The 22,067-nt window shown below is 53.3% G+C and overlaps 13 protein-coding genes across 13 annotated transcripts; 4 read left to right on the top strand and 9 right to left on the bottom strand.

The window, feature by feature from the left end:
• Nucleotides 1-548: 548 nt before the first annotated feature.
• On the bottom strand, nt 549-1,512 carry AB675_2173 (putative histidinol-phosphatase; the record flags this gene model as incomplete). Its single annotated transcript, XM_018142123.1, has 2 exons — nt 549-770; nt 817-1,512. The coding sequence occupies 2 exons, from the start codon at nt 1,510-1,512 to the stop codon at nt 549-551; spliced, it is 918 nt and encodes a 305-aa protein (XP_018003025.1).
• A 1,362-nt stretch (nt 1,513-2,874) lies between these two features.
• AB675_2174 (uncharacterized protein) lies at nt 2,875-3,752 on the bottom strand (the record flags this gene model as incomplete). The annotated part of the gene is made up of 2 exons (XM_018142124.1): nt 2,875-3,202; nt 3,238-3,752. The coding sequence occupies 2 exons, from the start codon at nt 3,750-3,752 to the stop codon at nt 2,875-2,877; spliced, it is 843 nt and encodes a 280-aa protein (XP_018002733.1).
• Nucleotides 3,753-4,046: 294 nt separating this feature from the next.
• AB675_2175 (putative kinase mug58) lies at nt 4,047-4,979 on the bottom strand (the record flags this gene model as incomplete). Its single annotated transcript, XM_018142125.1, has 1 exon — nt 4,047-4,979. The coding sequence occupies one exon, from the start codon at nt 4,977-4,979 to the stop codon at nt 4,047-4,049; it is 933 nt and encodes a 310-aa protein (XP_018002823.1).
• Nucleotides 4,980-5,744: 765 nt separating this feature from the next.
• Nucleotides 5,745-8,486, top strand: AB675_2176 (Peroxisomal hydratase-dehydrogenase-epimerase; the record flags this gene model as incomplete). Its single annotated transcript, XM_018142126.1, has 2 exons — nt 5,745-5,900; nt 5,949-8,486. The coding sequence occupies 2 exons, from the start codon at nt 5,745-5,747 to the stop codon at nt 8,484-8,486; spliced, it is 2,694 nt and encodes an 897-aa protein (XP_018002830.1).
• A 545-nt stretch (nt 8,487-9,031) lies between these two features.
• Nucleotides 9,032-10,327, bottom strand: AB675_2177 (uncharacterized protein; the record flags this gene model as incomplete). Its single annotated transcript, XM_018142127.1, has 5 exons — nt 9,032-9,805; nt 9,853-9,969; nt 10,048-10,148; nt 10,202-10,247; nt 10,307-10,327. The coding sequence occupies 5 exons, from the start codon at nt 10,325-10,327 to the stop codon at nt 9,032-9,034; spliced, it is 1,059 nt and encodes a 352-aa protein (XP_018003080.1).
• Nucleotides 10,328-10,905: 578 nt separating this feature from the next.
• On the top strand, nt 10,906-11,913 carry AB675_2178 (uncharacterized protein; the record flags this gene model as incomplete). The annotated part of the gene is made up of 1 exon (XM_018142128.1): nt 10,906-11,913. One exon carries the CDS (start codon nt 10,906-10,908, stop codon nt 11,911-11,913), a length of 1,008 nt encoding a protein of 335 aa, XP_018003105.1.
• Nucleotides 11,914-12,138: 225 nt separating this feature from the next.
• On the bottom strand, nt 12,139-12,802 carry AB675_2179 (uncharacterized protein; the record flags this gene model as incomplete). The annotated part of the gene is made up of 2 exons (XM_018142129.1): nt 12,139-12,582; nt 12,704-12,802. 2 exons carry the CDS (start codon nt 12,800-12,802, stop codon nt 12,139-12,141), a joined length of 543 nt encoding a protein of 180 aa, XP_018002684.1.
• A 1,053-nt stretch (nt 12,803-13,855) lies between these two features.
• AB675_2180 (Poly [ADP-ribose] polymerase 2) lies at nt 13,856-15,708 on the top strand (the record flags this gene model as incomplete). Its single annotated transcript, XM_018142131.1, has 6 exons — nt 13,856-14,030; nt 14,079-14,167; nt 14,213-14,581; nt 14,633-14,881; nt 14,930-15,526; nt 15,583-15,708. The coding sequence occupies 6 exons, from the start codon at nt 13,856-13,858 to the stop codon at nt 15,706-15,708; spliced, it is 1,605 nt and encodes a 534-aa protein (XP_018003033.1).
• A 548-nt stretch (nt 15,709-16,256) lies between these two features.
• Nucleotides 16,257-16,820, bottom strand: AB675_2181 (uncharacterized protein; the record flags this gene model as incomplete). Its single annotated transcript, XM_018142132.1, has 1 exon — nt 16,257-16,820. One exon carries the CDS (start codon nt 16,818-16,820, stop codon nt 16,257-16,259), a length of 564 nt encoding a protein of 187 aa, XP_018002824.1.
• Nucleotides 16,821-17,423: 603 nt separating this feature from the next.
• On the bottom strand, nt 17,424-18,383 carry AB675_2182 (uncharacterized protein; the record flags this gene model as incomplete). The annotated part of the gene is made up of 2 exons (XM_018142133.1): nt 17,424-18,144; nt 18,196-18,383. The coding sequence occupies 2 exons, from the start codon at nt 18,381-18,383 to the stop codon at nt 17,424-17,426; spliced, it is 909 nt and encodes a 302-aa protein (XP_018002658.1).
• A 367-nt stretch (nt 18,384-18,750) lies between these two features.
• AB675_2183 (Isonitrile hydratase) lies at nt 18,751-19,443 on the bottom strand (the record flags this gene model as incomplete). Its single annotated transcript, XM_018142134.1, has 1 exon — nt 18,751-19,443. The coding sequence occupies one exon, from the start codon at nt 19,441-19,443 to the stop codon at nt 18,751-18,753; it is 693 nt and encodes a 230-aa protein (XP_018003014.1).
• Nucleotides 19,444-20,232: 789 nt separating this feature from the next.
• AB675_2184 (uncharacterized protein) lies at nt 20,233-21,166 on the bottom strand (the record flags this gene model as incomplete). Its single annotated transcript, XM_018142135.1, has 3 exons — nt 20,233-20,436; nt 20,497-20,992; nt 21,045-21,166. 3 exons carry the CDS (start codon nt 21,164-21,166, stop codon nt 20,233-20,235), a joined length of 822 nt encoding a protein of 273 aa, XP_018002925.1.
• Nucleotides 21,167-21,501: 335 nt separating this feature from the next.
• Nucleotides 21,502-21,873, top strand: AB675_2185 (uncharacterized protein; the record flags this gene model as incomplete). The annotated part of the gene is made up of 3 exons (XM_018142136.1): nt 21,502-21,555; nt 21,650-21,777; nt 21,843-21,873. The coding sequence occupies 3 exons, from the start codon at nt 21,502-21,504 to the stop codon at nt 21,871-21,873; spliced, it is 213 nt and encodes a 70-aa protein (XP_018002870.1).
• Between the last annotated feature and the right edge of the window lie 194 nt (nt 21,874-22,067).

The raw sequence follows: 22,067 nt of genomic DNA on the forward strand, positions 1-22,067 counted from the left end.
TCGTATTCAAAATAATTTGGCGAACATGTGAGTGTAACCACTCATTTTGCTGCAACGTGCGACTGAAGAGCCGGAGCCGGCCCGTCGTCACCCAATCAGCAATCATTTATGTGCACCACACCTCCCTAGAACTGTGACCGCTGATGCATTCGAGCATGCAAGTGCCTAACACTCGCGGACCTGGTTGCTGCCAACTTGCTGGGCATGCACAAGTTCCATGCACCACTTGCTGCCAATGCGATCTCTGAGCCGTATCACTTATCGTAGCTGGATGACCTTCTAACTTTATGCTAAGTTCACTGGAACTACATTTCCACGTCAATCGCTCGTCACATACAGCTTGATCGCTGGATCATCGTGCAGAACTGACAGATTCGACAGAGGCCGTGATTGATCACGGCATAGCCTTGCGGCTTTGTACACGAAAAGGGCGGACTTTGGTGCTCCGGTACTGCAGAAAGCATTTTCTCGTTGGGGTTGGTGAGAAAGATATGCACATGCCCGCTCTGCATTAGCTCGCAGAAGTACTGCCGTTCAATACTTTACTTTCACGAATCTCGTAGATCAGACAGGGCGGCTATACCGAACTCCATATTTGCGAACCTGTGGTCGACTGTTTTCGCCGGACTGTCAACATGTTTGACATAACATAGGTGGGTGATACCGCAAGATTTGACGAATTCGATGGCCTCGACGAAGCCATACGCCACATGGTCGATACCATGGCTGTCATCGGACAAGCAGAAACGAATGCCTTTGCTTAATGCAAGCTGGTCAAGGCGGTCAGTCAAATCATCAGCTGAAACGACAACTCACCTGACATATGGCTCGACCCGGATATGGTTCGCGCATGCCTTTGCGTAGAGCTGCGGTATTGACCTCTAAGACTCCACCATAGGCAGCGATAAAATCCAGGTTTCGCTCAATTCGACCCCAGACCCCGGACATCTTGGTGAAGGTGCTGTTGGGATCCTCGCTCTTGAGGCGAATGAGATCGAAATGCCCTATCACCGGAGGCTTCACTGCTCGCATCATATCGAGTTGCGCATCGAAGTAATCTTGGAATAAGAGCTCGTCTGATCCGCCAGCTTTCTCCCTCGCCTGATCATACATGCCCTGGTCGTAGTCGATAGGAATGGTATGAACATGGTGGACAGAGCCGACGAAGAAGTCGAATGAATGACCGCTGATGCTCCGCTCGATGAGATCCCGGGATTCTGGACGGATCCAGTCGCTTTCGAAGCCAATCGGCAATTCGATGCGGCCTTTGTACTTGTCTCGTAGCCGACTTGCCTCAGCGTAATAAGCGCTTTCATTTGCGTAGTGCTTTTCGAGACTGTAATTGCCATCTTTCTCTTCTGGATAGAAGTCAATCTCATGCCTGGGCATGTGTTCTGTCAGAGCAAATACGCGCAACCCTTTGGTGATGGCAGTCTGAACAACCTCCTCCAACGTGTTCACGGCATGTCCAGGGCAGAATTGCCCTGAGTGGCTGTGGTGGGAGAACGGCATGCCTGCTGAATATGACCTATCAACATGCGAGATCCTCGCGATCGGACTTTGACGACAGGGATGTGCGCCAGAAGGTGCGGGCCGATGCCATGCGCGTTCCTTGCCACTCGAGCCGGGAATTGTTCTCGTTCGCGCAAACCCAGAGTACTGGACTCAGAGACTGTGAGGACGACGACTTAGAGAAAGGAAAGAGGCAACAGGGACTCTAGAAGGAAGTCGCGCGATCGGGAACAGTGGAGCCGATTCAGACCTTATTTGCGCGATCTGAAGTTCAGGTGCTAGATCAGGTCAGATTACCTTCACCCATCAAGTATCGAAGTCTGGACCCACGCATCATGTACCGGTTCACGTGAGAAACAAAGGCAATGCCCAAGGTCGGGTACGGCGGCACGCATACGCACAATTTTGAGTGTCGTCCTCGCCTTAAAGTCCCAGCGCAACACGAAACCTCTTCTGAGTAGGTCGAGCGCGTTCTGTTTCCGACGCTTGTAGGGCTTAAACACTCAAGAAGTTTATATATTTATTGACCTCGTTTTTGCGGTAAAATCCGTTCGAATTTCGCACACAGATTTGGGGAATTGGCGCAATGGTAGCGCGTAGTGAGTGCAAAAACGACGACCTAAAATACTCTTTCTAATCAGTAGTTCAGGCTCTCCTATTCAACACCTGTAGGCAAGCTAAGGCTGTGGGTTCGAGTCCCATGTTCCTCGGCACTTCAAGCAGCACACGCTGCGTTTCGCTTTTTGTCTTTTTGATCCCTCGGGCCAGTGGAGATTGCCGATTGCAGATCGTCGTGCGGTGCAAGCATTTCCGCCGGCTTCTTCAATCCAGGTAGAGCCAAAGCTCTCCGGACGCGGTGCCAGAAGCTGCTTAGTCGAGGTCTCCAGGCTGGCAGCCCTTGGCGCTGGTTCTCCTGAAGATCTCTCTCTTCACCTCGTGTCGAGCGACGTGGCACGGGAAGCATGAGCGAACACAACACAGTCTGGCCTACTCTGCAAACTTGAGCGACCAAGCGACTTCTGACTACTCTGACGACGCACCACGCACATGGGCATCGTGCTGAATAAGAACGTTACCATACAATCGTGAGGACGGGGAGCCTACACACCAGCACTGAAGCTAGAGCACTTTCCTTCAGATCTGTCGCAACCATCTTAGCAACGCCTCAGCGCCCTCTCCAAGCTGGACATCGTTCTGCACATGGTGGCCCGCTCTGTCGATCTCCACGAAAGCAATACCGCGATCTTTACCACCTTTGATCTTCTCGAAAGCCATCCGGTACTCCGCCACCATTCTCTCCGCCGTTCCTTGGACTAATATATCCGCTTTTCCATTCAGCAGCAATACTCTGTCTCCTTTCAGTTAGCGGCCTCCGTCATCCGTGATATTAGGCACCACATCTGCAGCCTCCGTCCTTCTCAACACTCCGGTACCGTCCTTTCTGCCCAGTGTCGCAAACGGCCACCGCATAGCTTCATAGTCCGGTGCCCATCTCCCAAACTCCTCCACATCCTCCAGCTTAGTATCCAATCCGAAGTAAGCCTTTCTCATCAGCTCTGGCGTGGAGATGTTACTCTTCGGATGCAAGGCATGCAGCACTAGACGCAGATTGACCAAAGGATCCATCCTAGCCCAATTGTCGAAGATGGGTCGGCGCCGAAGTGAGGAATACTTCCGATCAGTCCGAGGGCTGGGGTAGTGATAAGTGACCGCGACAGGAGACACTGGACGAGTTCGCCACCAGCAGAGTGGCCCACGAGGACTGGCGGCCGTCCCGACTCGAATGCGCGAACAGCGTTGATGCCAGCGAGCAAGTCATCGCACATGTCCTGGTGTGTCACGCCCCAGACCATTCCAAACCAGGAGCTAGGCAGCCAGCTAGCGCCGTGACCGCGGAGGGAAAGAGCATAAGTCGTGCCGCTGTAGTTGTGTGCGCGCAGGCAAGTCATCCACTCAAGCCAGACGGAGGCGTGGCCGAAAACACCGTGCTGGAATAGTATGGGGTAGGCATCTGGGTCTGGATTGCTTGCCGAGCAGACCAGAAGCTCGAGTCGGTAGTCTTGACCAAGCCGACCCTCGGCTGAGGATAGGCTGGGGATGAAGTGGCGAGAGATGTGCGGTGGGAGTGGTCGGAGCTTGGGTTGTGACCTAGTTCGGCGGAAGTGGAGGTTATAGTAGCCCGCAAGTACTTCATTGACAAGGTAATTATAGAGTGTCGAGAAGAAGGTAGCGAAAGACATGCTCCTGGGCTGTGTGATCTCGCGGCTCGTGCTGTCTTGTCATTCCCAGCGGTCAGAGGTAGTGATTCTCGTCCGACCATATATTTGCACGGCGAAAAGACGTTATTGTCTAGGGTTCCGAGGATAGGGAGGCCTTGCTGTGCGAGTAGCCCCCAATATTGAAGGTGGGCATACTTGGATGATCTGGCCCTTAGAAACACAAAATAGTGGGCCTTACCGTTGTGTCTGCGCAGCGTGTCCCGGCACGCAGTTCTTGTCGCAGTTTTGTATTTAGTTGATTCACCAGCTCTTTTGTTATATGGTGATTGCCTCCTTCACTCTTCTGTTCTCATCGACGATAAGTCTCAATTGACGGCCTTTCCAATCTGCTGTTCCCGAACCGCCAGCGACTCGATTATTCGGCTTGAATATACCGTTTCTGAGCGTCTCGGTATAGAGCTCATATGCAGGAAAGTAGCCGTCAACAAAGTGAGTGACTTCGTCGTCGGTCATGCCGCCACCTCGCACGCGCCTAGTAGTCGCCTCCTGCTGTAGTCGCCATTTGTAGACGAACAATGGATCTGCTGCATCGATATGTACAAATACGTCGAAGTAAGACCAGAGTCGTGAATATTGGTCCAATGCTGTATTGATCGTTGTCACTGACTCCTCAGTGTTGTGACCGAGTCGGCCTGTATAAGAATATTGGTCGTTGGCGGCAGCACTAGCCGCTGAAGCATGTTTGCGCGTGAGCTCATCGACTTGTAGCGGTTGAAAGCCGACGCACCAGCCCTCGAACAGAACAATGTCTACAGGCTCCGTGATTGATTCCCATTCTGCTTCAGGCAGTCTGTCGCCCTTTCCAGAAAAGAGGGCTTTGTTGTACTGCGGAATTTTGGTCGGTCGATTGTGACTCAAATCCTCAAATATTGACAATGCGAGCGCGATGTCGTGAGTCGATGGCTGACCGCGATGCTGGAGCAATGGGTTGGACGGATTGGCTTTTCCAAGCTCTAGTTGATCAGCATGCGTGAGATATAGATCATCTAAGGAGAACACGGCAGGCTTGAGCCCCTTCGAGGCGAGTGTGCGTTTGAGCTCAGTGACGAGCACTGTTTTGCCAGCGCCCTGTACACCATTGAGGCCGATGAAGAAGGGTTTATTTGGCTGCTTCTCACGGTGCTTTGCGAGATGGGAAAGAATGAACGGGATTACGACAGGAGATTTGTCGTCAATTATTTCGGCCATGACAGCGTACAGCTCAGTGACAGACGCTAATCTCGAGGTGCCCTACCTGGTGCCAAATTTTGGAATTGAAGAAGGAGACACGCCTCAATTATGGTCCTTCTCGTCGGAGTGGTTGCCGATGGAGGCGGACTGACTTTGTCCGCTCTGTGCTCTGGGCGAAAAGCAACCGCGATCACAACATTAGTAGCTCCCTGAGCTGTGCGACGACTCTCACCATACGACAAGATACTTGCAGATAGACTTGATGCGGTCACGAGTGCTGGCAGCGAGGATTTTTAAGTGAGCATGCACATGCCGCTCCCACAGTCTGGGGCATGGGGAAGCGGTGCTCATCGGAAGCATGGATCACGGGGCTGAGTGTCCAGGTGCCGCTGAGTGATCCCGTGAAACAAGCAGCATGTGCGAATTGCCATTTGCAGCGGCTTTCAATTGACATTCTCCAAAGCTGCCTACCAAACGCTAGTTGCCTTCGCTTTGAGCCCTATACTTATTAGTAAGCTTTCGGCTTCGTGCTCATGCCAATGCCTCGGCTTGTTGAACAGGTGACGCTCGGTTCCAGGTGAAGATGTGTCGCGAGTCGTCGTCCATCATCACAGGTGTTCTGATCCGAAGACCTTACACGGCCGTAGCTCTGGCCTCAAAACACTCTTTGCTCCTGAGCCATAATCAATCTTCTGCTGGTTCTATCACTTACAAATAAGACATCCTACCCCAGGCCAAATCCAGCTTCCCCGCAGCCGCATGCAGATACATTAAACCGCAACCATGTCTGAGTTGAGATACGATGGCCAGGTAGTCGTGGTGACGGGTGCCGGTGGTGGACTGGGTAAGGCATACGCCCTTTTCTTCGCCTCAAGAGGCGCAAGCGTTGTCGTCAATGACCTTGGAGGCTCTTTCAAGGGTGAGGGCCAGGGCACAAAGGTACGATCACATGCCACATACAAGGGTCTGCTACTTACCTTACCATAGGCCGCCGACCTAGTCGTTGACGAGATCAAGAAAGCTGGCGGCAAAGCCGTAGCCAACTACGACAGCGTCGAGCATGGTGACCGCATCATTCAGACCGCCATCGACGCCTTCGGTCGCATCGATGTCCTCCTCAACAACGCTGGCATCCTTCGGGATATCAGCTTCAAGAACATGAAAGATGATGACTGGGATCTCATCATGAAAGTTCACGTACAAGGTGCTTATAAATGCGCAAGAGCAGCATGGCCTCATTTCCGGAAACAGAAGTATGGACGAGTCATCAACACAGCATCCGCAGCTGGTCTATTCGGTAGCTTCGGACAATGCAACTACTCTGCAGCAAAATTGGCTCAGGTTGGCTTCACCGAGACATTGGCAAAGGAAGGCCAGAAATACAACATTCTATGCAATGTCATTGCTCCAATCGCCGCCAGCCGCATGACAGCGACCGTCATGCCACCAGACGTGCTCGAAAACCTCAAGCCAGACTGGGTTGTCCCACTCGTTGCAGTTCTTGTACACAAGTCCAATGTTGAGACTGGGCGCATCTACGAAGTCGGTGGCGGCCACGTGGCTAAGCTTCGGTGGCAGCGAGCAAAGGGCGCACTCCTGAAAGCGGATGACTCGATGACTCCAGGTGCAATCTTGGCCAAGTGGAACGATGTTGTCGACTTCTCCCAGCCCGAATATCCAAATGGCGTCGCTGATATGGTTGCTAAGCTTGAAGAAGCCGGAAAGCTGCCCAGCAATGAGCCTGGCGAGAAAATCGAATTCAAGGAGAAGGTCGTCCTCGTGACGGGCGGAGGCGCCGGACTTGGTCGACTGTACTGCTTGCACTTCGCCAAACTCGGCGCAAAAGTCGTCGTCAATGATCTCGTCAACCCCGATACGGTTGTACAGGAGATCCAGAAGCTTGGTGGCACTGCCGTTGGCAACAAAGCCTCAGTTGAGGATGGTGATGCTGTTGTCAAGACTGCGATTGACAACTACGGCCGCGTTGACATCCTCATCAACAATGCCGGTATACTTCGCGATAAGGCTTTCGCAAATATGACCGATGACCAGTGGAATATCATTCTGAACATCCATCTGAACGGCACCTACAAGGTCACCAAGGCTGCTTGGCCATACATGCTGAAGCAGAAGTACGGCAGAATTGTCAACACGACCAGCACAAGTGGCATCTACGGCAACTTCGGCCAGGCCAACTATGCTGCCGCCAAGCTTGGCATACTCGGCTTCTCTCGTGCCCTAGCCCTCGAGGGACGCAAGAACAATATCTTCGTCAACACGATCGCGCCTAATGCCGGCACGGCTCTCACTCGCACAATTTTGCCGGAAGAGCTTGTTCAAGCATTCAAGCCAGACTACGTTGCGCCCTTAGTCTTGCTGCTCTGCTCCGACCGTATGCCCGATCCACCAACAGGCTACCTTTTCGAGGTCGGCAGCGGCTGGCAAGCACGCACTCGCTGGCAACGGTCCGGTGGTCACGGCTTCCCTGTCGATGTCAAACTCGTCCCGGAAGAGGTCGTCAAGTACTGGAAGAAGATCAACGACTTCGATGATGGTCGCGCAGACTACCCAGAAGGTGGTCAAGATGGTCTGAAATCGATCATGGCCAACATGGAGAACAAGTCGAAGAAATCCGACTCCGGCACAGACTATCTCGCCGCGATCGAGAAAGCCAAGAACGCCAAATCTTCTGGCACCGAATTTTCCTACGACGACCGAGACGTCATCCTCTACAACCTCTCCCTCGGCGCCAAACGCACCGAATTGCCACTCGTCTACGAGAACAACGGCGACTTCCAGGTCCTGCCCACCTTCGGTGTCGTTCCCTTCTTTGGCGCCTCTTCACCCTTCTCCATGGACGAAGTCGTCCCCAACTTCTCGCCTATGATGCTCTTGCACGGCGAACAATACCTTGAAGTTCGCAAGTTCCCCATCCCAACACAAGCCAAGACCATCTCCTATCCGAAACTTGTCGAGGTCGTGGACAAAGGCGCTGCCGGCGTCATTGTCACTGGCATCGTCACGAAAGACGCCAACACTGGCGAAGACCTCTTCTACAACGAGTCCACCGTCTTCATCCGAGGCTCTGGCGGCTTCGGTGGTCCCAAGAAGGGCAGCAACCGCGGCGCGGCCACGACTGTTCACCAGCCGCCCAAGCGTGCACCTGATGCCGTGGTCGAGGAGAAGACTACTGATGATCAGGCCGCACTGTACCGTTTGAACGGCGATCGCAACCCGCTGCACATCGATCCGGAGTTCAGCAAGGTTGGTGGCTTCAAGATCCCGATCCTGCACGGTCTGTGCTTCTTTGGGTTCAGCGGCAAGCATGTTGTGCAGACGTACGGGCAGTTCAAGAACATCAAGGTCAGATTCGCGGGCACAGTGCTGCCAGGCCAGACGCTGGTCACTGAGATGTGGAAGGAGGGCAGCACGGTTGTGTTCCAGACGAAGGTCAAGGAGACTGGGAAGCTGTGCATTGCGGGCGCTGGGGCGGAGTTGAGGGGAGATGCAAAGGCGAAGCTGTAAGTGTTGGTGAGGCCTGCGTCTAGGTGAATAGCAGGACGTGAGGCACTGATTCGGTGGACATGTTCTGCTGGGATCAGAAGTTGTCGACTGGGATCTAGGGCAGCGGCGTTCAACATATGTATGCTGCAATTGATTGCAGCCCCAGCACCGCACCCATGGATTCAATTTTGCAGGTGAATTGACCCGTTTTTGCTTGAACTCGGTGACAGTGGGTTGGAGAAGGCTGCGAGGTTGGGCGTTTTTGCTGACCACCTGCAGGCCTTTGTGCTGCTCATTGTAGATTTTCAAGCTGGGGAGGGCGCTGAAAGCCTATTGTTATTTCCCTGATCAAGTCACCAAGTTTGGGATAAGCCTTGCTCGAGCTTTGAAACACCAGGAAAGACGTAACGGGAAACCCTAGCCAGGGAGGACGCTGCAGAAGTTGACAAGTGCACGTTGGCGACGTTGCTCAGCTCTTGCTCTCGTAGCTTGGCTGGATCGCAGATATGACTGCATACGCCTGAAGACGACCAGATCTTGAAAGGGGGTCTGCCGTACATTTATTGTCACAACACTTCTTCAACCTCTCTATCCTCGTCTATCCTACCTTGTCCATTCTCACCCTCCTCATCTCGCATCAAGACATTCACTAATCGCTCGATTGCTTCCCCTACCGCTTCATCCTTCACATGAGCATGACATTCCCTGATTATAGGATACACCTGCACATCTCTTAATCGATCTCTGCCCCCTCTTGTCGTCGTTAGCAACGTCAGACTCTCCAGATGCGTCACCAGTATCTCGTTGTCCGACTCGCGTTCCTTGTCTGGCGGCAGAAGCTGCAGATCTGGTAGCATCTTCTCCATTTCGTCGTCTGGGAAGCTTTCGCTGCCGGCAAGGGGGAGGAGGATGTATGGCAGGATGTCCATTTCTGCTTGCGAGGCAGAAGGAAGGGACAGCAGAGCCGGATGCGCGCTGATCTCGAAGCATACGTTCTTGAGCGTGGATGCCACGCCTCGGCGGCGGATCAGAGAGGGATGATCCGTGAAGACAAATATCTTTGATAGGGGAGTGACATCGTCGTAGGATTGTGGCTGGACAAAGTACTTCCTGACAGACTCGGAGGTGCCTGATAGAGATGCCAGCAGGTAGCTGAGGTGATCAAAGGCGGTGTTGGACGGGCTGGAGACGAATAGATCCAGGAGTTGGTTGAGGGCGATGTCGGATTTGGATGTGGTTGTCGGCGGGCGCTTGATGGTGAGGAGACGGGAGAGGGAAGGTTCTGCGCTGAGGTTCGCCAGAAGTTCGCACAGCTCAGACGGATTGGGCTCTTTGGGATCCTACCATGCTGCGTCAGCTCTGGCGTGCAGTGAAATGAGCGCCTTACTGCGACTTTCCGAACCAGGTCATTGACCACATTATCGTCCTGGGCCAGGTTTACCCTGATCTCCTCGTCATGGCTACTCAAGTTGATCAAGATTGTGAGAGCATTCTTGGCTATCGCCTGTGGCTGATGTCAGAATATCGACTGGGCTTGTGTCACAACGACGCATCCGCCACAAGGCAGATCAGGCAAACCTACCGGATAGTCCCGTATAAGCAATTTGAGATCTTTGATGGGCAGCAACTGGTGTGCCTTGAATATTGCCGGCTGTGACGAATATCCAACCAGGTTTTCGCACGCTCGAATACCATGTCAGTCGCTCCGGCCTGCTTCGCTGGAATTTGACGCCTACCTATTTGACGAATCTGGGTATTACCGTGGTGCAGGAACTCGACCAGCTGTGATTGACGTCGTTAGAGAAAGCGGCGTCGCGGTTGCCAGAGCGCTGATAGCTTACCTCTTCCAGTTCTGTCGGCATGCTCGATGACCTCAATTACAAATGCAGCGCGTATGCAAAGAGACAGGAACTTTGGTGTCAGCAAAAATGTATGAACCAAAAATCCTCTCCCACATTCTTCATTCTGGGCTAGCGTGAACAGGTGGGTGGCGGTGTTCGTCCCTAGCAGCTTTCCCTTTCTCCCCTCTCTGGAGGCCTCTGCCGCCTTTTCGTCGCATACCCGGTCTCTGTGCCTTCCATGATTCGTTAAAGACAGCTCGAGTGTGATAGCGGCGCGGCTCTCACCGCGTGACCAAAATGCAGCCCTTTGGGTCAAGTTCGCTAGGCGTTTGCCCAATTCACCCTCTCTTCGATTGCCGCAAGAAAGGTGATTTTGGTAAGGCAGGCGAGCGGCTTCATAAATGCAGGTAATGGGCCATCGATCTCTCCACCTTGACGAAGGTGTTGCCTATCGGAAAGACATAATAACAATTTCATGCGCCCAACTGCACCTCAATACTTCTGTTTCAACGTGGTAGGTCGCATGTTCGCTTCCCCTTGAGAAGCGCCGCCGCATTACTGCCCAATACACGTGTCAACACCTCAGCAATTTATCGACAATGGGCGACATAGCGCGGGGCATCGCGCCCTCAGTCGCTGTGCAGGACCTACGCACCCAAGTCAAAGCGATTCGTCGCAAGACCAACACGCTGATTGATTACTACATCTACCCAGAGCCCACCCCGTCGGCGTTGGCTGCATATGACCCGCGTCTGGCAAAGCTTGACAACAGATTGACGGTACTCGAAAAGATCGACTATACGGAACTCGGATACCTCATCGAAGATTCCGATGCCCTGGCAGCGCAGTATCTGATGGACATGATCGTCCAGCTCCTCAACGCTATCCATGGTGTCGACCAGCTCTTCGTCAATCACTATGATCCACGCCTGGAGGAGCGCAAGCCATTTGGCACGATTTACGATCTGCTTGAGTTCCGGGAGAAGCAGCTTGAAGAAACGAAGGTAGCGCAATTGACCGACCGCTACAAACTCAAGCCGGAGGACAGGCGCGACAATCAGGTTGGTCAGATCTGTCGCGGCGCCATTCAGATGATCAACGGCCGCGATCGCGGCGATGTTGCCCACGTCTCGGAGCGAGAACTTCTAACAGACAACATCGCTCGTCTAGCAGAGTTTCAAGGCGTGTACTTGTGGTGGAAATGCACGAGCTGCGACTTCCGGCTTCGCTATCACGTCAACTCGTCCTTACACAGCAGCATTCATTCAACAGAGGAAATCAGATCGCATCCAAATGTTAAAGTGGAGTACAAGTCGGCCTTTCTGGTCAAGTCGCATCTCTACGTGCCAAGGCGGCGAGACAGCTCCCGCGGCGGCAACCTTAGAGCGTCGCCGCCGCTGCCAACGTCAAAGTATGCTTGCTTGTTCTGTTTAGCGCACGGATCCAACAACAGTTTCTCGACTGGTCGCGCGTTGGCCACGCACATTGCTGATAATCATCGTGGATCAAAGAAGCAGCCAGCTCCACTGATCCTGTTGAAGTTCAAGGTCGCGATCAAGGGACAGAAACCGGAGCACGTCCATCGATGGGACGTCAATTTTACTTGAGCGCAATCACAGCACCAGTTATCGTTACATCCTTTTCTCACGAAGTAGACAGATTCACGCAGAGGTGACTGACAAAGCAATTCGATTCCCAGCACACGGCCGTTGAACCGCAGCTTCCACACGACAGAGTTCTCCTGGTTGACATAAGGCGCAGTTATTCCAATTTGGAGAATACTCCTGGCCCAGTACAGTGTCGGTCGAGCGACAAAGCTTCCCAGCAGCCACCTATTTGAAGACAACCGGATCCTTAGTCTCCGCGCCGTCCAGACTGACATTATGCTCCCTCTCAACCCGACTGCCTTGGTCCTTGACACTCCGCTCCTCTCCCAACTTCCTCAGCTCCGAATCTACGCCTCTGTCCCCAGTTTGCAGACCTTGCGAACCGCCACCACCCTTGGGCTGGTTGCCGCCCCGGTGCAGCTCATTAGACGTCTGGCCAGAGCTCGGCTTGCCGATGCCGGTGTGCACGTCCCCAGATGTCGCGCCGGGGAAATCCAGCGGGTCAGCACGCATGACCGCGGAGTCATTGTCGGCTTGTCCTGGGATGGCGTCGTCGCCCTGCGGGTTGGGTGTAAAGGTGTTGGCTTTGGGGGCTGTGCCGGGCGGGTGGGCGGTGGCCGAGAATTCAGGGGCGTGGTCTGCTGGGGAGGTTTTGAGGCCGACTTGGTGCTATGGGGTGTGTCAGCAGGCTCGATGCTCATAGCACTCAGAGGATGAACTGGCTCATGAAAACCCGACGAGATGGGTCCCTCGCTGGCTACGATGATGGAAATAACGGAGATCAACATACGCCTTGTGTGGTGAGCGGCTCGCTCTGAGGAGGACCAGGCATGAATTCGCCCTGGTTGGTCAGCGATTCCGGATTCTTGTTTGCTCGGTTGTCTGCCATTTTGGGCTTCGATCGGTTACCGAAGATGGGCCTTTATCAAAATTTCGACAGCAGGCAGGGAAGAATGGTGGTTTTTGTTTCTACAATAGTGGGAATGAGACGAAACCAAAGCACAGTGTGAATATAACACACGAAACAACGACTGATGATGAAAGATGGATCTTATTTCTGCTTCGGGCATCGATGACCTACCGACATCAACACGACGTCATAAATCACAGAGCCTTTGCTTGCGCTCCAGCTGGTTCACAAATGACTACCTACCATATCGGATGTGAGATCATGCTTCCACTAAAATCTCCAGCAGCGGGCCGTCATGTTTCTACCAGAGAATTTAATTGATCAATGATTCATGGTGCAGGAAATGTCCATCCGAGCCAATCACACTCACCCCAGGTCCGCCTGAGTAACGTATGTGAAGTTGTACGTCGAGCTTTACTGCAGCCCGTACCTAACTATCTCTTGTTGTCGTGCTTTGTGGGATTCACAACGCCATACAAATTGCTGCACCATTTGGACGCCGCTACCCTTTACCTATTTGAAAGGCGCTGCCACCAAGCAGGGCAACAACAAGACAAAGCGCTCCGCAAGATGCATTGCATTCGCTCTATCGTAGCTCACGCTTCAGAACAGATGGCAGAGTTCGAGATCATACGGCAACCTGCGCAGGACGGTCGTTGCTGTCGCAGAGCATCCGAGACCAATAATTGAAACTTCTGGATCCTACAGGCAGATTTAGGCAACTGAGGCAGGCACAGCAGGCAAACGACTCCACTTTCTGGGACTAACTCGGTCTTGCAGCATCTCCAATTGGTTGGTGAAACCAAAGCTCCCGGAAGCCACGAGGCAATTGCACCTGCCTTCGTCTCACCTGCTTTGTTGAAATTTGCGATTGCACGCCGACGCGTCATGCCAGATCGCGCTCGGTCAACTTTTTCATGCAATTCCGAGCTTCACTGTAATTCTTACCACCCACTATCTTCGATCCGAGCACATTCTAAAGCTTTCGATTTCCCTTGAATTGTTCTTCAATCTCATCAACCAATCACCAACATGCCGCCCAAAAAGCGCAAAGCAGATGCCGCTACGTCCTCTGCACCGACCAAGAAGACTCAAAAGATTGCAGACGCCGAGTTCTTGAACTCGCTCTCATCATCGCCGGCGCCAGATCCGAAGCAGGCCAAGAATCTTGCAGTCCAATTGGACGAGCAATTCTATGCAAGCAGCAGTAAGTGCGCAACTGTCAACATGGCGATCGATGACTGACACTCTCAAGATGGTGTCGTATACGTCGACGATGAAGGCCTCGTCTACGATGCTTGTCTCAACCAGACCAATATCACCGGCAACAACAATAACAACAAAGTGCGTTCAACGATTCTCTGCCCCCACTGTTTACTGACTCAGCAGTTTTACTTCATTCAGCTCATCAAAGCGCCAAAAGGCACATCATACTATTGTCATACACGATGGGGCAGAGTCGGCGAAACGGGCAAATCCAACACAAATAGCTATGGTTCTCTGGAGGACGCCATGGCAGACTTCGGCAAGAAGTTCAAAGACAAGACTGGTCTGAAGTGGGAGAATCGAAAAGACCCACCCAAGGAGAAGAAGTACACATATCTCGAAAAGAGCTACGACGTGCAAGAGGAACCAGAAGTCAAAGTGGAGGACAACAACCCTGTCGTGGAGAGCAAATTGCCGCCCCAGAGCCAGGAACTGCTAAAATTCATCTTTAACGATGACCACTTCCAGACCACAATGCGGCAGATGGGATATGTAAGTTAGCCGTCTTTCTTACTGAGACTGGAAGTGCTGACGACGATCTAGAACAACGAGAAGCTCCCACTCGGCAAATTGTCCAAGGCTACACTCAAGGCCGGCTTCAATATCCTCCAAGAAATCGATGAAGTTCTTCGAAATAAAGACACTGCAATGGAGAAGTACGGCAAACATTGGTCCTGGGTGTGCGACGAGATATCAAGCAAATACTACACCACCATTCCTCACATCACGGGCCGAGCCAAGCCTGAAAGCATTGATGATCTCGATAAGGTCAGCGATGAGGCAGCCATGCTGGTATGTCCTCCAAATGCAACGTTGCTGTGTACTTACTAATGCTACTAGGATTCATTGGCGGAGATGTGTGTGTCCGATACGATCAAGTCCGCTAAGGGTAGTCCCGATGAAGCGACTGTTGCCCTTATCGACAAGCAATTTGACGGACTCAACTTGTCAGAGATGACGCCACTTGAGAACGACTCAGGCGAGTTCAAGCACCTTCGAGACTACCTAAATGATACCGTCGGCGCTACCCATGGATTTACCTACAAGGTTCAAGACATTTTCCGCATCGAGCGCAAAGGCGAGAAGGAGCGATTTCAGAAGTCCAAATACGCCAAGCTGACAACCTCGAATAAGCTCCTCCTATGGCACGGTTCTCGCAGTACCAACTTTGGCGGAATACTCTCACAAGGTCTACGCATCGCGCCGCCCGAGGCTCCCGTCAGTGGCTACGCCTTCGGCAAGGGTGTCTATCTTGCAGATTGCTCATCCAAATCGGCCCAGTACTGCGCCTCCTACAATTCGAACTTCACTGGCCTCCTGCTTCTCGTCGAAGCCGAGCTGTCAGATCCAATGTACGAGATCAGCAGCGGAGACTACCACGCCGAAGAGAAGGCGAAGGAGACGAATTGTATCTCGACCAAGGGCGTTGGCCAGACAGTACCGCAAGCTGGAAGGACGCCGGATGCGTCCACGAGGACTTGAAAGGTGTCAAGATGCCGAAAGGTCCAGTCGGTCCTAACACTCAGCTGGACAAGGCCGGCTATCTGCAGTACAATGAGTATATTGCATACGACGTCAATCAGCTGCGGCTGCGATATCTGCTGAAGGTGCAGATGTGAGGGACCGTCATTCTATGGTCAGTCTGGCATTGCACAGGAGTTCGCGCTATGGACACTTCAGCATGGGCTCAGAAATTCACCTGCATGGCGTTGAGGTTGAGCGTTGAGCATGGCGATGCATGTAATCGTACCGGTCTTCAGCATTTCGGCGACGGCGGCATTCGAGATTTCAAGTGAGCGACATGAGATTCCACTGATGTATTTCGTACGAATAGTGAGCAAAGCGTGAGCCTAGGTAGATACTGACTGATGCTACGCGAGAATATCGGAAATCTTCTCTGCGCCGCGAGTCACTTGATCTGCTGTGTCACCGGCTTCGCTGCCGCAGCACTCAACACAAGTCGCTTGTGTTAGGAAGCTGCAACAGTCCATCACATATCCCATCAGGTGCAGTTGCCCTGTGATTGTCTCCACTTGCAGGTAGCGTGCCTGCGCCCACATCAGATACCAGGGAGGACTCCAGCTGTTCGCAATTAAACCTCGCGCTTCCAGCAATCAGTCAAACAACGCGACAGCCCTCACTGGACTCCCACTCGCGCCTACCAACCTCAACGGCAACGCATGAACGTAAATCTCCCCTTGCCCACCACCGCCTCCAAATTATCCAACCCCTCCATATGCGTGATACCCCTCTCACCACAAGCGTTATGCGCCTGAAAATTCAGCTCCCCCTCCGGCGCCGGGCTGATCGCCTCGACGCCAAAGATCTTACAACCCTTATCCGCCAGCCAGTGCACCGACTCCAGCGCCAGACCCGGGAAGTCATGCTGCCAGCGTGTATCTTCGGTGGAAACACGCTTGTTGAATGCCATGTACAACAGCACTGTGTCGCCGTCCTTGATCTCCTCTCCAGACTTCGCCAGGGCATCCTCCATCTCCCCCACGGAGATCGACGCCTTGAGCTCAACATGCGACAAGTCCAAACAGATCGCCTCGGTGTAGAAATCCTCGAGCGGCATCTGGTCCACCGACAGAGCGCCAGGGGTAGGGTCAAAGTGTTTGGGTGCGTCGATGTGTGTGCCGGCGTGGTCGGACATGGAGATGTAGTAGGAGGCGGAGCGGAGGGTGGTCTTGCCGGCGATTTTGGGCTGGTGGGTGTCCCAGGCTGTCATGACGAAGGGCGGGTGGAAGGGGTGGCACGGGGAGCGGTGTTGGAGGGGGCGAGAGAGGTCGATTATGGTTGGCTTCGCTTTTTGGAGGGTTGATGCTGGGCGAAAGGTTTGGGGAGTGAGATGGAGGAGTTGGCGCGGTGGCTTAGTTCTTAGCAGTGACCTGCTGATGCTGGCAATGCCTTTCATCTTCACGACTGTTGCTCAGATTAGTGCGCTAGAAGAGTTGTGCAGTGCATCAGGTCTCCCAGGGCAAGCAAGTAAAGGAACAAGAAATTGAGGTACCAGATAAGGCCATATCGTCTTCTTGGAGAAAGATGACGATCCTGCCGATCTTCGTGGGGAATTTCGAGAATGCTTTCATTCTGACTTTCGAATACCTGAGGCGCCCTCTGTGTGCCGTATCGGTCTCGATAGGCTCGTATGTGCACGTATGCATGCGCTCTGGTGATCTGACTTGTCTCTAATGCCGGTCTATCCCTTGCTGACCTTCTGAAGCCCTCCTGGACCAATGCAAATGCTCATTCTGAATGCCGTATGCGCCGCGCTGTGCCGATAGTGTTGTACAGAGCTCTCCAGTGCCCTCCCAGTGTCATGATACCGTCGTCAAGCATCAAGCTTGTCCATAAAGTCCTTTCTGACCTTCCTATTGACAACGTTGCCAAATCCAAAAGCCGGCACAATCCTACCCATCCTCGCAAATGCGCTGACGCCCCAGTCCCGTAGTATTCTCGCGACCCGTTCATTAACCCCTATCCGACCTTGCCTATTGTAAATATCGAGCCCTAGTAGGTGAATAGGCGTGCTGAAGATCTGCATAGCTGCCGGCGCAACGAATTGTGCAGTGTTGAGACGACCACTTTCCGTAGACAGAATACGTGAAAAGCGCTGCTTGGTTTCGGGGGAGAGCTCGTTGAGTTTCGGAGCAATCATGGATGGTGCATTGAAGGACGCAAAGATAGTCATGCTGTCTCGTGCGGCGAACAGAGCATAGCTGAGCTTCGGAATTGCTGCCGCAGGTGAAGCAGATGCCGCACCGAACATGCGCGCGAACTGACTGTCCTTGTAGACGCAGCAGGTCATGTTGACAAGTGATGCAGCGAGGAATTTGGGAGTGCCGGGGTGTTCTGTACTCGCGGACTTGTCCTTTAGTGTGCTAGAGGCTGTGTCGACAGCGTTTGAGGTGAAGTAGGTAGCGAAATACAAGCCGAAGATGAGTAGGAATGGTCTCGAGGCAAGGAAGGAGTGTGGTCGCGTCAGCGGAGCGAGGGAGCGTTTGAAGCAACTCGAGAGGGATTCTCCAGTTGCTGCTTTCTCAATAATGGATCTGGCAACATGTTAGAGGCCTCCCTGTGTCAATCAAGGCTTGTAAACGTACCTGTCAATCACACAGATAATCGGCGCGACCAGAACACTTGATATCGCGGCTGATGCCGCATCTGCACCCACGCGCAATCCCAGGCTGCTCGTGTTCCACTTCGCTGTCGTCTTTGAGGTTGACATCGCCGCTTTTCCTGGCGGCAGCGACAGCGCTACCGAGTCGTTCTTGATCGTGTGATCCCGCATAGTGGTTCACTCCTCCGCAACGGCTTCAAATGGAACAGATCTCTACGGTGCATCTGAGGGAACCAGAACGCAAGGACGCTAGTGATTGTAGTTGCTAAGTGAATGACAGACAACCAAGGAGGCACAGTGCTGTTACTACAGTGACTTGATCAGTGAGTGACAAGAAGTGACTTAGGGCGTACTCGAAGATGACCTTGACCTCACTCCGACCTCACCCTGACTTTATCAAAATTTTCTCCAATTTTAAGCTTAGATTTGGGGCGCCATGTGCGCGCCTCGCTTCCGAATCCCGCCAAAGCCCGCCTGGAGCACCCGGTTACCCTACAACATTCTCTAGCGCTTCCTCCATGACCGGCACAACCCATCCTTACGCCGCTTGTAACCGCAACCCATACTTCTCCCTCTTCAACAACCTCCCGTGCACATCTCTCGGCTCATAGTCGAGAAAGCCCCAACCACATTCCGCAGCATCCCTCGTACTATTGTCAATGACCCACTGCGCCATCATATCCATCCCCGCGACCGCTCCTCCCGCTGTCCAGAACTTCCCATCGACAATCCACTGCTTCTCATCCGTCCACTTCACCTTCGGGCACATCTGCCTCGCAGGTCCAATGAGCTGGTGATTGACCGTTGCGTTGAGTCCATCGAGGACGCCCATTGCGCCAAGTATGATGGCGCCTGTGCAGGTCGCGAAGACTATCTTGAGCTCAGGGAGGCGCTCCTGCACGAACTTTGCGTATGCCGGGAACGAGGGGTCCTGCGTCCATGCTGGATCGGGGCCGCCGACGAGGAGGTAGTCGAGCTTTGGGCAGGTATCGAGCGTGGTTGTAGGGACGAGTCGAAGGCCGGCGGTGTGAGTGGATGGCTCGAGTGTGTCTTTGATATAGTGGAAGTCATAGTCCAGGGCGTGCTCGGGCACGGATTTGTCGTAGAGTCCTAGGCCTAAAAGTGGTTCGAGGTAGGGTTTCGAGGATGACGAAAGGACGTCGAGGGGCCCGACACAATCGATGGCTTGATACGGGTGCATCAGCACGCCGAATTGCAGCTTCTGTGACATGCTGAAGAGTTTGCTGGGAAAATCGCTGGGCTGTTCTGCTAACCTGCTTTCTGTTGCAGGGTGTGATTGTGTCCGAAGGCAGGCACTGCACTGACGATGCAATTCGACTTATATACCACATTAGTGACCCATCGCGGCAGTACAGATACAGCTAAACCAGGCGCCCATAACCCTGAATGCAGCAGAAAGGCGCGAAAGCAAGGTACGCGGTGTCAGATTCCAGCCCAAGGTATCAGACTGCCCGACGGTCGAACAAGGCAACCACCTGCCATTGGGCAAACTTACATTCTCGGCAAGGCAAATATACCTGAATAGGAAAGAATGCTCGGTGGGAAGACAGTCCGATTACTGGAAACCTGCTCAAAGGCGTAGCATCGTGCGAAATCATGCTCTGCACCAGTCTTGATGGCTGAGTCTCACCGGACTGTGTGGCTCAAAGTTGCGCTGATGCAGTAAGACCTTGAAATCAGAGCAGTTTTTGCTGTTTGGATCGGCGAATTCTGCATAGGTAAGCGCTTGGGAGCGACTGCAGGCATAATGCCATCTTCGAATCCCAACGCAGGCAGTTGCGATCGCACTTGTCGGGCGCCGAGCTCAGGCTCACGGCAGGAGAGTGTGTCGGATCATGCGGTCGATATTGTTCCTTCATAGTCGGAGTGAGATGGTAGATTATACCTACCTAGGTTGATGCCTTGCCTAAGCCCAGGTCACGGAGTGGTGATCTCTTTGTCTTTCGCTTTCCAGCCTGTACAATGACACCTCTAGTCCTCGACGCTGCACGTTAATGTGTCATGACTGCTTCTCTTTCTCTTTGATCGCTTCTGCGACCCGGTTCTCCTTTACCAGTTGATGTGACCTGCCCGTGACTGGTCGGTTCCCCACGGCCTGTTCACCGCCAATGGCTCTGAAAGCATGCCAGAAGCCCCATTCCACCGCGTACTCGACCGGCTCATCAAACATATACGGCAGTGCCGGTACAGCTGCCAGACCAAGCTAAAGGCAGACCGTTAGCCAAAACATAACCACAAAAGCTCACCGCTGGACAACACTTACACCTATAGGACCCCACGTCCGTAACATTGGATTCGCTACACTCTTCAATGCTCTTCCCGAGTACCTGACAATGCTGTGTATCGTGAACGCCGGCAATCCCATGCTGGCCACGCTCTGAAACACCGCCCTCTGCACCATGATCGCCCGGTAGTCCTCGATCGCTGGTATCTTTATACTCTGCCCCGGCACTGGTAATGCTTTCTGTGCCGGCATATCTTTCTGCGGTGTCGTTGCATCAAAATGCTCATTATTTTCCGGATGTAGTAACCTCTGATTCCGGTGATATGCTTTCCAGCCCTCATGTGACACGTCGCCGATCAAATATGCCCATGACACGCCGTATGCGCCGCGGACAAGCCATGGATGTGCGATGGGGCGGAATGACTCGCCGATGTCTGAGGTGTAGGCAACGTAGCGATGGGCGGAAAGCAAAATGGTGCGCGCTCGGGCGGCATAGGCGGCATATCTGTAGTTGGTGTCGATTGAGTCGGCGCCTCTGGCATGTGTGTCAGCTTTGTCGCGTATGATGTGACTAGATCAACGCATACTGGCCCTCGTAGAGGTCATCCATCCAGTCATCCTGCCGGTCAACTATCTTCTGGAGATCTTGATTGAGCTTCTCGCGCGGAAATACAGCCGGGCTGCTTTTGTTGCTGTTGTCCTTCGCCATGGCCGGCTGTTGCTGGACGGACTGTCCAGTCGTGCGAGTGCCTGATCACATATGTAGAGAGCGGCGGAGGCGAAGCGAGAACCTCACACGACACCTACAAACTGCGGCTCTGCCCTAGGCATGAACCGTCGCCGCCGAAGACACCCGCAAGTAGCTTATGACGTGGTACCTATTTGGGAGCAATACGGTAGGGGTAGCAGACCAACAAGCGCAGTCTCTTGGCTCGAAAGTTGAAGCTCCGGACTGCGAGCTCCTACAGAACGGGTCGAGCAACGACCTCTGCTCTCGAATCTCCTACACCCTCAGCACTCACTCGACTTCATACTCTCGTCAAGATGGCCGGTGTCGCAATGTACAATATCTTCGGCCGCCAGGTGGGCGCGCATTGGGTACGAACGCCCGTCCTCTCCTCCCGGTCCTCCTCGAAAGATGGTCTTCAACGCATACAGGATTGAGACTAATGCTGATCTGACACATGCGTAGCTCTCAATGGCGACCCTTGGCTCAGCGGCCGCCCTCCCATTCCTGTTCGGAGGCAAGAAGACGGAGCCTGGCTCGAAGAACACACCCCCGATCAATGCTTCAAGTAAAGCCGAGGAGGACTTCATATCGTGCGTGTCTCTGCTCTGCACTGTGCCGACATACGGCCAAGGACTGGACTGACAGTTGACTGCAGAGATTTCTTGAAGGATTCGGAGAAGAAGTAAACGAAGCGCAATAGAAAGGATACTGGCGGGGAGCATGTCGGGCTGAATTCATTTGGACCCTCAGCATCTTACACCCCGTGGAGAGACAACGACTCGAGCTGTGTCCAAGCGGGCGGAATATAGAGAAATGCATGCGTACGACGAAAGAGCTCTGAATCCCTCACTGTTGTCGCAACTTTCGAGCTAATGCGATA

Source organism: Cyphellophora attinorum (genome assembly GCF_001299255.1).
Source record: "Cyphellophora attinorum strain CBS 131958 chromosome Unknown Contig6, whole genome shotgun sequence".
Lineage (NCBI taxonomy): Eukaryota > Fungi > Ascomycota > Eurotiomycetes > Chaetothyriales > Cyphellophoraceae > Cyphellophora > Cyphellophora attinorum.